This window comes from Taudactylus pleione, unplaced genomic scaffold (genome assembly GCF_031769625.1).
Source record: "Taudactylus pleione unplaced genomic scaffold, aTauple2 ptg000093l, whole genome shotgun sequence".
Classification (NCBI taxonomy): domain Eukaryota; kingdom Metazoa; phylum Chordata; class Amphibia; order Anura; family Myobatrachidae; genus Taudactylus; species Taudactylus pleione.
The window spans coordinates 41,689,159-41,702,542 of record NW_028284495.1 but is presented as its reverse complement, the minus strand read 5'-3'; the positions used below and the strand labels follow the sequence as shown (position 1 = coordinate 41,702,542).

The 13,384-nt window shown below is 46.5% G+C and overlaps 1 protein-coding gene across 1 annotated transcript in view; it reads right to left on the bottom strand.

Annotated features, from left to right (window-relative positions):
• LOC148526981 (centrosomal protein of 192 kDa-like) overlaps positions 1–13,384 on the bottom strand; it is a 207,086-nt gene that overhangs the window by 172,036 nt on the left and 21,666 nt on the right. Inside the window, exon 3 of the mRNA XM_088469516.1 lies at positions 1,661–1,789. Within this exon, the coding sequence (XP_088325642.1) occupies positions 1,661–1,789 (129 nt within the window). The remainder of the gene's footprint in view (positions 1–1,660; positions 1,790–13,384) is intronic.

The window sequence follows — 13,384 nt, the reverse complement described above, 5'->3', positions numbered from 1 at the left end:
CCTCTTCCTCAGATTCATCCCACGTAAGGGGATTAGGAATCAGTCTCTTCGTAGGGACCTTCGATGACGAGGCTGCAAGAGGTACCTGGCCCGACATAACCTTTGTGAGTCTCTACAGATCTGGCTAATGAACGAGCCCAGTCTGGTGCTGAGATGGCAGAGGTCTGAATTCTGGCCACCTCTGCAGGCAGATGAGACATGACTGATGCAAACTGATCAGTCCAGGGAGACTGCAGTGGTGAGACAGAAGCCTGCGACTCTGAAACACACAGTAGGGAAGTATTTGACTGATCTTGTGTAAATTTCTCTGCACACTTTTTGCAGGAGAGACTTCTGTGCAGCTTTTGACCCATTACAAGACATTGCTAGTAATCCATTGCCCCCCCCCCCACACACACACACACACACACACACACACACACAGTGAAAGGACAGTGAGACACATACACACAGTCAGTATAGAAAAAGAGAGATAAGGGCATAGAGCGGGATATGCTTTTACCTCACTAGCGCTGATACAATGACCAGCGCTGTTACACACAATAACACAGTGTAATATATTAGCTGTACATAAAAGTAAAACAGCTTCCCTAGCCTGACTCCACTGTGCACTCACAGACCCGGTAGGCAGGAGTCTCCGCGTTCAGTATCAGCTCTTTTACTATAAAATGGACACCAGCCTTTTTCTGGGAGCACTGGGGCTGCTGGGAGGCAGGAGCAGAATTGAACATTGGCGTCCATTATCAGCGCTGGGCGGGCCGCTTGTTATCATGCCAGCCTACTGTCCTGGCTCCCCTGCTACTCAAGGAGCCAGAACAAAACAAACCTTAGCCTGCCTATTGCTGCTGGCGGCGGGCGTTGCTGGTGGGAGACCGCGACATGTGCTGCACGCAGCGCCTCTTGGTCTGCCTAGAGACTGTGTTCTCTGAAGCAGAAAACCCCAGCGTAAGCCGCAAGCAGCTGCGGTGGGTTCTCCCCGGCAGCTCCATCGTAGCAGACAGGCAGGGGCAGTGAGCTGCCTGTCTGATCCTCAGCCGGCGGCGGGCGTGTAGAGGATCTTCTTTATTTCTTAGAGAGCCCTGAAGGAGAGTACCAGCTCACTGAGCACAAAATTTAGACTGACCTGTTCAGTGGTATAGAGGGGGAGGAGCTAGCTACCATACAAATTAAAGTGCCAGCTCCCGGTTAACACACTTCTATACCGCACTGTTCTGAGACTCCAGTGTCCCCTAGTGGATGAAGGACAAACTAACTCCATAACACACACACACACACACACACACACTTTATCTTCATTTAGTCCTGACTGTCTATCTCGTAAATTATCTACATCCTTCATGACAATTATACTGAGTTAAGGGAAAGATCAGTATTTCAAATATAAAGTTTTACTCAAATACAAACCTTAATTTAAATAATTTTGTTGTGTCATTGCTATATTCCAGAACAGAAGTTAAGTGAACGGAGCACAGAAGTACTGTGCTGTCAACCAACCTAGAGAGAAATCTGTAAGGTAATAATCTTTCCTACACGGCAGAACATGGAATGAAAACTTAATTTTTATGCTTCCTCTTACTACTGCAGTACTTTTACAAACATGGTTGTTGGCCATATATGAACAAGGTGCACAAAAAAGAAAGAAGAAAAAAAAAAAACTTACAAATCATCTTTAAAGCTAAGTGCAAATTTGCCATTTTCATCTATACCAGAATGAGATAACAGATCTGAGTTGGTTTTTGGCAGCTGTGACTTCTCATTCTCCAAATAAGATGCCTGACCATCCAGGGACCTGAGAACAAAAAACAAATTAAAAAAAGGATATTACCACATTAAACTAAAGAAATAGAAACCATAAGAAATTTGCAAAAAGCATTAGACATTAACAGGTGCTTTCATGTTTTTCCCCATTAATTTATTCAGGATATGGTGCACAGAGTATTAATATACGCCTAACAATTTTAATTAAGTGGAGATGGCAAAAAAAAAAAAAAAAAACTCATAGAAAATTGGATTTTTTTTTATATACTTGCCGTAAAATTCTTTCCTCGTCAGCCATCTGGGGGACACAGATTTCCCAAAGCAAGCCACACAGGTTGGGACCTCCACTGGCAAGGCTGCATGCAATATACGACAACCAAAACCAACCTCGGAATAACCAAAAGTATGAAAACGATAAAACCTGGTGAAGGTATACACAGAAAACCAGGTTGCTGCCTTGCACAACTTCTACTGACACACCATAGCGAACCACCCAAGATGTCCCAACCACCATGGTTGAATGTGCCTTGAAGTAGGAACTGGCACATCAGAGGACAGATATGCCTGACGAATAGCTGCAGTCACCTATCTGGTAATAGAACGCTTGGAGGCCGGCCTAGCACGCTTCAGAGCATCCACCAGCACTTAAAAAAAAAAAAAAGACAAAAATCAGTACGGCGGAAGACAGAGAATGAATGTAAATCCTTCATGTCCTCACCACATCTAAGCAATGGAGCGAGGAAACAGAAAAAAAAAAGTAGGAAGAATAATGTCTTGATTCATGTGAAACTTGGACACTACCTTAGGCACCCTATCTGCATGAAAAATAATTAAGGGAGGTGAACGTAGAGAGCTGGCCCGGGCACCATTACTATCGGGGCGTGGCCTAATCACGGGAGGTGTGGCCACACCCTGACAAAACTTGTTTTAAACTCTATTTGCAGCACTGCGCGCTGGGGAGGGGGAGCGTTGCGAGCCCCTCAGCCCAGCTCAAATCCAGAGGGGCGGGGACAAGTGACCAGTGTGATAGCTTTCCCGCAGAGAAGAAGCAGCATTCTCCCTGGTCTTTCACTGCTGAAAGGTAAGAGGGAGGGGACGGCATGGGACCTGGGCCCCTCCAACAAGCCCAGATAATACCTGGCTCCCCCCCTCTCGTTGACCCTGGCGAATAGAACAGCATGCCAGCTCCTACACTTACACCCTTCTAAACGTAGTGATAGTTAGACGGAAGACTACCTTCAAGGTATGGTAGCGCAACTCTGTTTCCAAAGATTCAAAAAGGTGGTTTCTGAAGAGAGCACAGGACCAACCTGCCCCCTTTAAAGAAGACAGGCGGAGACCTGGTCTTTTTAAAAAAAAAAAAAAAAGGTGAAAGGCGGAAAATCTTAGCGAAAGATGACAACGTTCACACCAGAGATGTACATATACAGGAGCCAGACTCTGGTAATTTTTGGACATAACAGGCTTACTGGCCTGATGCATAATAGAAACCATTTAAAAAAAAAACATGCTCTCAAGATCTTTTTTTTCAAAAGCCACGCAGTCAAAGTTAGTTGAAACAAAATGGGGTGAAGACAAGTCCCTTGACAAAGTAGATCTTCTGAGGGGAAGACACCATGGAGCGTCGGCCAAATGTGAGCCATTATCTTAGTACTCTAAGAGCCGTGGATAAACCAAATGGAGGAATTCAGAACTGGAAGTGATGGACTCCCACTGTGAACTGTAGTAACCTCTGGTGACCCTGCCAAACTGGAACAAAAGGATAAGCATCTGACATCCAGGAATGCCACAAATTCCCCTTCTAACAATGAACTGTCAACAGAATGCAGAGACCCCATCAGTGTGCCAACTCTAAATGAAGACTCAGCCATTTTAAAATCAGAATAGGCCGGAACTAACCATTTGGTTTTCTTATTAGAAAAAGATGAGAGTAGAAACCCTCACCTATTTGCTCTACAGGAACGGGAATAACATCTGATTAACAGAGAAAGCACTGCAGTCCTGATTGCTTCTCCTCTACCTCAAGACCAAGTTAATCAAGAGGCTAAGAAACGACTTGGACAGGAACCCGCCAGATCCAGCATGTAACCCCCTGTCCAGTATGCTCGGTAACCAACTATGTGGTCTGGACAGGGCCCAGATAACCCAAAACTAAAAGCAAGCAGGCTGCTACATGCAGGGAGCCCCCAAATCTTCAAATGGCTTATCGGCAGGCTTTCTGCCAGGATGTTGAGGGACAGTAATTCCCCTGCCTTGAAAGGAACGACTAGAAGAAAAACAAACTCTGTATGTAGTAAATCTACCACTCCCCATCAAGCGAAAAGCACAGACCTGAGCAGACTTAGATCTTCGAGGCAAGACCAGCAAATACGGGCTTTTTCCCCGTTACCTGAGAGATCATTTTAGTGACTTCTAGACCAAACAGTGTCCCCTCAAATGGGACAGATTCCAGGGTGCACTTGAATTCCGGATCCACAGCGAATGTCTGGCTGATACTTCCAGAGCTGAAATGTTTGACAACAATAAGGCTACATCCAAAAGGTGCGTCACCTATATATACTGAGGCCTCACGGATTTTGTCTGATAATGGTAAAAGTTCGGCAGAAACACAATCAGACTGCATGCCTGAAGTCAACTACTCAGTCCAAGATTCTAGAGCTTTGTTTACCCAGGCAATTGCCAATGTCGGACGTAAAGAAGCTCCAATGAAAGAATACATTGCTTTAAGCAATTCTTTTTCTTTCAGACTGATCGTTTAAGGACACTGCCTACATAGTAAGAAGAACTGTACCTTTTGAAAGCCTGACGATAGGTGCATTTACATGGGAAGACACCTCCCATCACATAGTGTCCTCATCTAAGAATGGATAAACAGACTTAAAAATTCTTGGAACCTGAAAGAGTGTCTGCCAGGCTTCTGTTAGTGCATCCTGAAAATGAGAAAATGGCAGAAATATAATAACCTGTTTCTTTTTACATTTAAATAGAGAACAAGCTACCTGTCTCCGACTCCTGAATGTTTAAGGTCTGCTTGACTGCAGAAATCAAATCCTGAAGCCCCCAGACTAGACAGGGAATCCTCCTCCCAACTAGTCTGATCTTCCCAATCGGGATCTAGAGGCTCACCATCTTCTTGATAAGAAACAGACTCTGCAGAGAAAACAGCCTGCTGGGATCCAGACGCTTCCTAGATGTTCCTTGCAACCTTATCCATAGAAGCAAACACCCCTTAAAAAGGCACCTTTTAATATTGCAAACCCATAAAGGTTCCAGTTCAGAGGACACCTATGGACCCCCTGGAAGAGGGTAATCATTCATTTCAGACTGGAGATCCAACCTTCTGGCCAAGTCTGCAGTAGTCTCTGCCATAGATTTAGCCCACTCTGGGACAACAGAATTCTGACGCACCCCCAGACACCTTGCCATGTATGCTAGACTGAGTGCGCAAAGAGACCCTGGTTCTGCGCGACACATGAATAAAATACAGAGGGAGAGCCCTGTTTAGACTTTGAGGCTCTCTCCCCTTTCCAGCCAAGCCACTAGATAAGTATAAGCAAAAAGGCAATTGAAAAACCCATATATACACAAATCCTTCCCTAAGTTACTAGTGACAAAGTGCACAAAAAGGTTTTTTGTTTTTTTTTTTCTTAAAAAGCAAGACAAAAATAAAATAAAAAAATCTGTTGACATTGACCAAGCACAGGATTTTTTTTTTTTTCTTAACAAAACCACAGCAGCAGTAACAAATTTAAACACCTGTTTCACCCAGGATTCCTATAACCCTGACTAACTGGAACTGCTCCGACTGACTGAGTCCTGTAAACAGGAGCGGAGGCTGGTGACATAAAAAAATAAAAAAAATAAAAATAAAAGAGAAGAGAAACATAGTACCTCACTCCACAGGTACTAGAAAACAACTGAGGCTTCCGGGAAGCAGGAGGGGTTATGTAAGTGGGTGGAGCCAGATTAGTCTTATAGTGCCTACTCCTGTGGTCCAACCCACTTAATCCAATGTCAGGTATCAGTGTCACCCAGATCAGATGATGTGGAAATGGATTAAAAACTAGTCCAGCTAACAGAAGGGGCACAAGCTATAGCTGTATGTCCATATTACGTTACCTGAAGCATGCCTATTAGCGCAAGTACAATATTTACATTAAAGCCACAAAATATTGTTCCAGTGTAATCCAGAACAATATAGATTATACACATCATATAGTGTGCACGCCCGATCGGTCATTACAGTCAGTCGTTCATCACATCGTGCCCATCTGCTGTTCTGCACGTCAGATGGGAGGATGCAATTAATGACACACTGCAGTTACATGCAGCATGCAATAATACATAGCGCACCATACAATGAGTACGGCGCGCACAATGTATCGTTACATTTGTCGCCAAGTCGCACCATCGTATGGTACACAGCAATGCGGGAATTGCAAGTTTTGCTTTTTTTTTGGCTTTTCATTTGGTTCCGAAATTGAATATATTTAGATATGAAATGCCATACATACAATATTTTTTTTTTTAGCGCATTACAGCTTGACAAAAGTGTTAATCATCTGTTAGGGAGCATTTGAATTCCCACATGGAAAAATCATTGGTCTCTATACTGCACAAAATAGATACAAGATTGAAGTAGTGGTCTTAGAATCTGACCTGTGGTCCTCCAACTTAAATTGTATTTATAATGTAGGCTTCAATAGTAAGGCACTATTGAAATAGAAAATGCAAATGTAGAATGAGAGATGTTAGAGGAAGGTCTCTGGGTACAATTCATCTTCATCCGTATGCTGGTTAAAAGGGGTTATCAGACACCTGTACTGTAATGGATATGATGTAATTTGGTTTTAAACCTGCAGTTCTGCTGCCTTTTAAATAGACTTTAAAGTACTAGGGGCCTGATTAATATAGTGGCTCACAAACCTGGTATTTGAAGATCTGCGCAGGATCTGTACTGCACATGTGCAGATCTCTTCTGCGAAGACGCTCGCAGTGCTCAGCTGCTGCAACCTAATTGAGAGGCAGCAGCCGTTCGGGGGCGACATCAGCCATCCTCGGACGCAGCAGCAGATCACAGAAGCTGGCAGGAGGAGTTTATTTACACAAGACGGCTCCTGCAGCATTAGCATCATTTAGCAGAAGCCGCTGTGACAACCGTTGCAGCTGCTACCGCTTACCATACAACGCTAATCAGACCTTATGTTTGACAGCCATTAACTGGATACCCACCTGAGTATCCCCTTTAACACCTAAGAACAACCATTTTTGGTACATTCATGAATAAGTGGTAATTTACGATAGGTATTTTATCCTTTTTTACATATATCACTGATTATCATTATGACGTTTCAGATTGTGGGGGAAAAAAAACAAATAAACAAAACTGCTATACTAGGTTTCCATCTTTTTATTCTTTATACATGTTTATATGAAAACATTTGAGAGGAAGGAATTGATGTGAAGAAAGAATGCTGCCTACTGAGTAATTACTCTTTTTTTTGTAAATTGCTTGCATCCATGGTGAGGAGAGCCCAGTCCAGGATCCAAAAGGGTAGACACTTGCTCAAATGGGAAGTCTGTAGCCACCAGGTTAAGGACAGGCGAACCTCTGGGGGGAGGCTCATCATCTGGAATTTGAGCAGATGCGATAGCCTGTTCCACCTGGAGAAGATCAGGTGTTGTAGGTGCCTGGAGTGAAATTGGGCGAACTCCCCCATGTTGAAGGTGGACACCATTGTCTATGGCTTGCATTGCAGAATGAATTGACACTCGGCGCTTGTGGAGAGGTCTGCGTAGTCTGAGCTGGAGTACTGAAATCTTGTCTGCTGTTATGCTGCCCATCCCTAGGCGATTAAACCTAGCGATGGAGCGATAACGATGGTCGTTATCGCACCATCGCTCGGTAATCGCCCGCAAAAGGTTAACAACCAGCGATGCCTGCTGGTTGTTTTTAACATCAATCACCGCCGTCAGGTTGCCATGTTCGGTGATGATTGATTGGCATACACTGAACGTTCAGTGTACGCAGTTCACCCCGTTGGAGAAGACGGTGCCGTCGTCTCCCGCATCGTTAAGTGGATGGGCAGCTTTAGGAAGATTCTCTGAACTTGAGAGTCCAGGAGGGCTCCAAAATGTACCATCCTTTGGGATGGTGTTGGAGAATTTTTTTTCCAGTTGATCAGCCAACCGTGCATTTGAAGAAAGGCAATGGTTACATGTAGATGGCTGTGAAGAGTCTCTGGGGAGCTGGCCAACAGCAAGAGATTGTCTAAGTATGGGAGCAGTCTGATCCCTTGACGAAGAGAGGCCACCAAAACTGCCATAATCTTGGTAAAGACCCGAGGGGCTGTTGATAAGCCAAATGTGAGAGCCCGAAATGGGCAATGTTGCTGCAGTGTAGCAAACCAGAAATATTGTTGATGAGAAAGCGCTATTGGTACATGTAGGTAAGACTCCGGAATGTCTATGGATACCATAAAAGCTCCAGGTTCCATAGCTAGGATCACAGAATGGAGGGTTTCCATACGAAACTTGGGCACTCTGATAAACTTGTTCAGAGTTTTGAGGATAGGCAGATGAGACCCATTGGGCTTCTGAACTAAGAAAAGGGTAGAATAATAGCCCTTGGCCAGTTGTGAGGAGGGGACCCAAATTATGACTCCTGGATTCAGTAAAGACTGCTTTTTGGAGCAGCAAGGCCTTGGTTGGGTACAATGGAGGGTTGCCTCAGGAATGAGAGGGCGTATCCATGGGAGACCACATCCCTCACTCAGGCATCCGACGTGGTTTGATGCCAAACCTGAGCGAATTGAAGAAGTCTGCCTCCCACCCTGGGAATCAGATAACTGTGTGGATTGGGAAGATAGTACGTTTAGTAGGTAAAGGCTTTTCTTTTTGCAGCATTTGCTGAAAAACCGTAAAAGGTATTAGCCAAACTGTGTACTGAGGTAAACAGTACATCTACCCATGGAGGAGGCAAAGTATTTGCCTCAGGGGTAACTGCTGTGGTCGTCCCATAGGGGGAGCTACCACGGGGACTGCTACTTGGGCCATAAGTTATGCCAGCATTTGTGAAAAGGCAGCCCAGGGTGGGTCCTTAGGGAGAAACACCAGGGCTGATGGGCCTGGGGCTGTATAACAATTAATACAGAGACCATCTTGAATGAGGTCCTCTGTGGCAAAGCCCGCAGAGCTGGACTTACAAGACACCAGAGTAGGAGGAGCAGCATAGGGCTGTTTGTTATTCTTTCATCTTCCAGCCATAGCCACAAGAATAACAAAAAATGGGATTTTGGTACCTACCGGTAAATCCTTTTCTGATTCCACAGGGGACACTGGAGGTGCTTACGCTGGAGTTTAGAGGCGTGGATAGCTGGAGCCGGCACTTTAAAATTTAGAAGTGTGAAGCTCCTCCCCCTCTATGCCCCACCAGCCCTCAGTTTAGAAAATGAAGACAAAGGGGAGGTGGAGAACAAGCGGAGTGAAAAGGAGAGAAGAACACACAATTACGGAATCATACAACATGCAGAACAAAACCGAACAGGCAGGCTAAGAGCGCAGAGGTGGGCGTCCAGTGTCCCCTGTGGAATCAGAGAAATCCCATTTTCTCTTTCATCCACTAGGGGACACTGGAGGTGCTTATGCTGGGGACGTCCCAAAGTTATCCCCACGGGCGGGAGTGCTCTGTGGCGCCTGCAGAACAAGGCGGCCAAAACGGGACGCCAAAGAGGCAAACGTATCAAATTTGTAAAACTTGACAAACGTGTGAACTGAAGACCAAGTGGCCGCACGACACAATTGTGACGTAGATGCTCCTCTACCGGCTGATTTATATGGAAAGCTGACACGACCTCAGGAAGGAAGGCGGCTATCGTCCGCATGAAACACTAGGTAAGGAGGTTTATAGGAAAGAGCCCCCAATTCGGAAAACCTTCGAGCCGAAGAGAGAGCCAGGAGGATTACAGTCTTCCAAGATAGGTACTTAAGATCAACCTCCTCCAAAGGTTCAAACATGGGCGACTGAAGGAACAGAAGAGCTAGATTAAGATCCCATGGATCAATTGGATGTACAAAAGGAGGTTGCACGCGCAAGACCCCTTGAAGAAACGTCTGCACCTCAGGAATGAGGGCCAATTTCCTTTGAAAGAAAAATGGAAAGGGCAGAAACCTGCACCTTTAAGGTTCCCAGACGAAGGCCAGAATACAGACCCATCTGAAGAAGATCCCGACTGGAACACCATGAGATATAAGCACGCCAGATGCGATGATAATGCGCAGCCGAAACTGGCTTCCTGGCGCGTAGCATGGTGGGAATAACCGCGTCTGGGATACCTCTACGTCTTAGGATATCGGTTTCAAGAGCCACCCCGTTAAACGTAGCTGCACTAAGTTGGGGTGTATGAAAGGACCATGCTGTAGAAGATCCGGGCGCAGAGGAAGGGGCCACGGATCATCTGATAATAGGGACCGAAGGTCAGAGAACCAACTTCTCCGAGGCCAGTTCGGGGCCACGAGAATTACCAAGGTTGACTCCTGTTTTATTCTTTTTAGAAGACGAGGAAGAAGGGGAATCGGAGGGAAAAGGTAAACGAAGTCGTAGGTGCACGGACTCGTCAGAGTGTCTACTGCTTCTGCCTGCCGATCTCGAGTTCTTGACACGTACACTGAAAGCGGACGATTCAATCGTGACGCCATGAGATCCACCTGAGGACATCCCCATCGACGTATCAGCGCGTTGAACATGTCTGGATGAAGCTTCCATTCCCCGGGATGGACATCCTGTCGACTGGTAATCTGCTTCCCAGTTGTCCACACCCGGAATGAATACCGCTGACAGGATTATTGACTGATTCTCGGCCCACCGGAGGATTCGAGTTACCTCTCGCATAGCCATGCGACTCAGAGTCCCTCCCTGTTGGTTGATGTAAGCGACAGCCGTTGCATTGTCGGACTGAACTCTTACCGGACGAGCCTTTAGAAACTCTGTCGCCTCTATCAGAGCATTGTAAATCGCTCTGAGTTCCAACACATTTATGGGCCACTTCTGTACTAGAGGGGACCATCGACCCTGAAAGTGATAATGGAGGACTACTGCGCCCCATCCTCGAAGGCTGGCATCCGTGGTTATGATGATCCAGTCCCACATTCCGAACCGTTTTCCCGCTAACAGATTGCTGGATTGTGTCCACCAAAGAAGGGCTACTCTGGTAACCGGGCTCAGACGGATCTGTCGATGTAGGAACAGATGAGACCCTGACCCCTGTGCTCGCAGGTCCAGCTGAAACACCCTGGAGTGGAACCGGCCAAACTGTAGTGCCTCGAAAGCTGCTACCATCTTCCCCAAGAGACGCAGACAAAGAAGTAGGGACACCTTCCTTGTTCTGAGGACCTGCTGCACTAACAACCGGATATCCCGGGCCTTGTCTATTGGAAGAAAAACCCTTTGTGAGGCCTTATCCAAGATCATGCCCAGAAACAGAAGTTTCTGGGACGGATTGAGATTTGATTTCTTGAAGTTGATTATCCAACCCTGTTGGATTAGGGTCTGAATGTCAGTAAGGCCCGATTTGATAGAAGAGATACCGATGGAGCCTTGAGTAACAAGTCGTCCAAATAAGGGATTATGTTCACTCCTGATGACCGAAGGAGAGCGATCATGACTGACATGAGTTTGGTGAAGACGCGGGGAGCAGAGGATAACCCGAACGGCAATGCCCGAAACTGATAATGATCCTTCAATATGGCGAAACGCAGAAAAGCCTGGTGAGGTTTCCAAATGGGAACATGGAGATAGGCATCCTTGATATCCATGGATAATAGCAACTCCCCTGGTTACAAGCTTGCTATGACTGACTGCAGAGACTCCATTTTGAAGCGATAAATCTTGAGATACAGGTTCAAAGACTTGAGGTTTAAGATGGGCCTGACCGAGCCATCTGGTTTTGGTACTACAAACAGGTTCAAGTAAAACCCCAAACCTCTCTGATGCTCCGGAACCGGAACTAGTACAGATGATACTACGAGAGACTGGATAGCCTCCTGTAAAACCTTGGCCTTGCTTGCAGGCATTGGCAGACTTGTGGGGAAGAACCGAGGTATAGGGGGGACCTCAAAGTCTATTCGGTACCCCAGGGAAATTAGTCTGTGGATCCACGGTTCTGTAGAGGTATGGTTCCAAACCTGTTGAAAGTTTTGCAGGCGGGCTCCCACTGCGGGAGGTCCCAGGTGGGACGGAAGACCGTCATGCCACCTGCTTTTCCGCTGGTTTAGGCTCTGGTCTACGTGCAACAGGGTGTGGACGACCTCTACCTCTGCCACCTCTATGTTGCGTGGGAGCACCTCTGGCTCTACCACGAAAGGAATGTGGCGCACGAAAGGAATGAAACGAAGGCCCATTGTAAGATCTTCTGGGAGCTGGAGCAACTGACGGGAGGAAGGAAGACTTACCCCCCGTGGCCTGGGATATCCATTAGTCCAGTTCCGGGCCAAACAGCATATCACCAGTGAAAGGTAAACCCTCCACCGCACGCTTGGATTCTGCGTCCGCTTGCCAAGCGCGCAACCAGAGGGCTCTGCGGCCCGAAATAGCAGAAGCAGATATGCGAGCACTAATCTGACTGATATCTTTCAAAGCTTTTCCCAGGTAAACTGCAGACTCACGGATGTGTTCTGCTAGTAGACGTAACTCTGCTCTGGAGGTACCAGAGTCCAAACCGGTAATCAACTGGTCAGCCCAGCCGACCACTGCCTTGTTAACCCAAGCGGTAACAAGGGTGGGTCTAAGTTGAGCACCCGCTGCAGTATAAATTGATTTTAGCGTTACCTCCAACTTACAATTCGAAGGATCCTTTAGTACTGTAGCTCCCGGTACTGGGAGTGCCGTTTTCTTAGAGAGACGGGAGACTGACGCATCTACTGGAGGGTGTGTTTCCCACTTTTCCATCATGGATGATGGAAAAGGATAGCTAGAAGGAAACCGGCGCGGAATTTGGAACCGCTTATCCGGTTGCTTCCAGGCCGCTGAGAGCTGCTGTTGAAGTTGCTGTGAGAACGGAAAAACCGCAGAGCTCTTTGGTTGTTCATGAAATAATTCACACTCCTGGGATGCAGGTATTACATCCTCAGGTAGATTCAGAACTTTTCTGAGCGCCAAAATTAGAGATTCCACCCCGGGAGAAGTGTACTCTAATTCTTGAGGGGAAGCGTCCTGTAACGCTTCCTCCAATTCCCCCTCTTCTGTTTCCACCGTAGCGAGGAATTCTTCGTCCGACTCTTCTGATTGGAGAACAGTCGCCAGGGTACGCTTTTGTGTCGGTCTTTGGTAGGAGGTGCAGGGTGCAGGCACCACTGTACCCATAACCTGTACCAGGGTGTCTAGAGACTTGGTTAGCCCCGACACCCAGGGAGCTTGAGACTTACGTGCCTCCGCTAACTCAGACATTAAATCCGTCATTACTCCTACCATGTCAGCGGCCCATGGGGGAGCAGGTGAGGCAGTAATAGCCATAGGTGGATCTAGTGCTATACAAGCATCAAATAACGTGGACCCAGCAGCATGCGGCTTGGATAGTTTGTTGTTACACTTAGAACAGACAAACATCTTTTGAGCCGCTTTTGTTCTGTT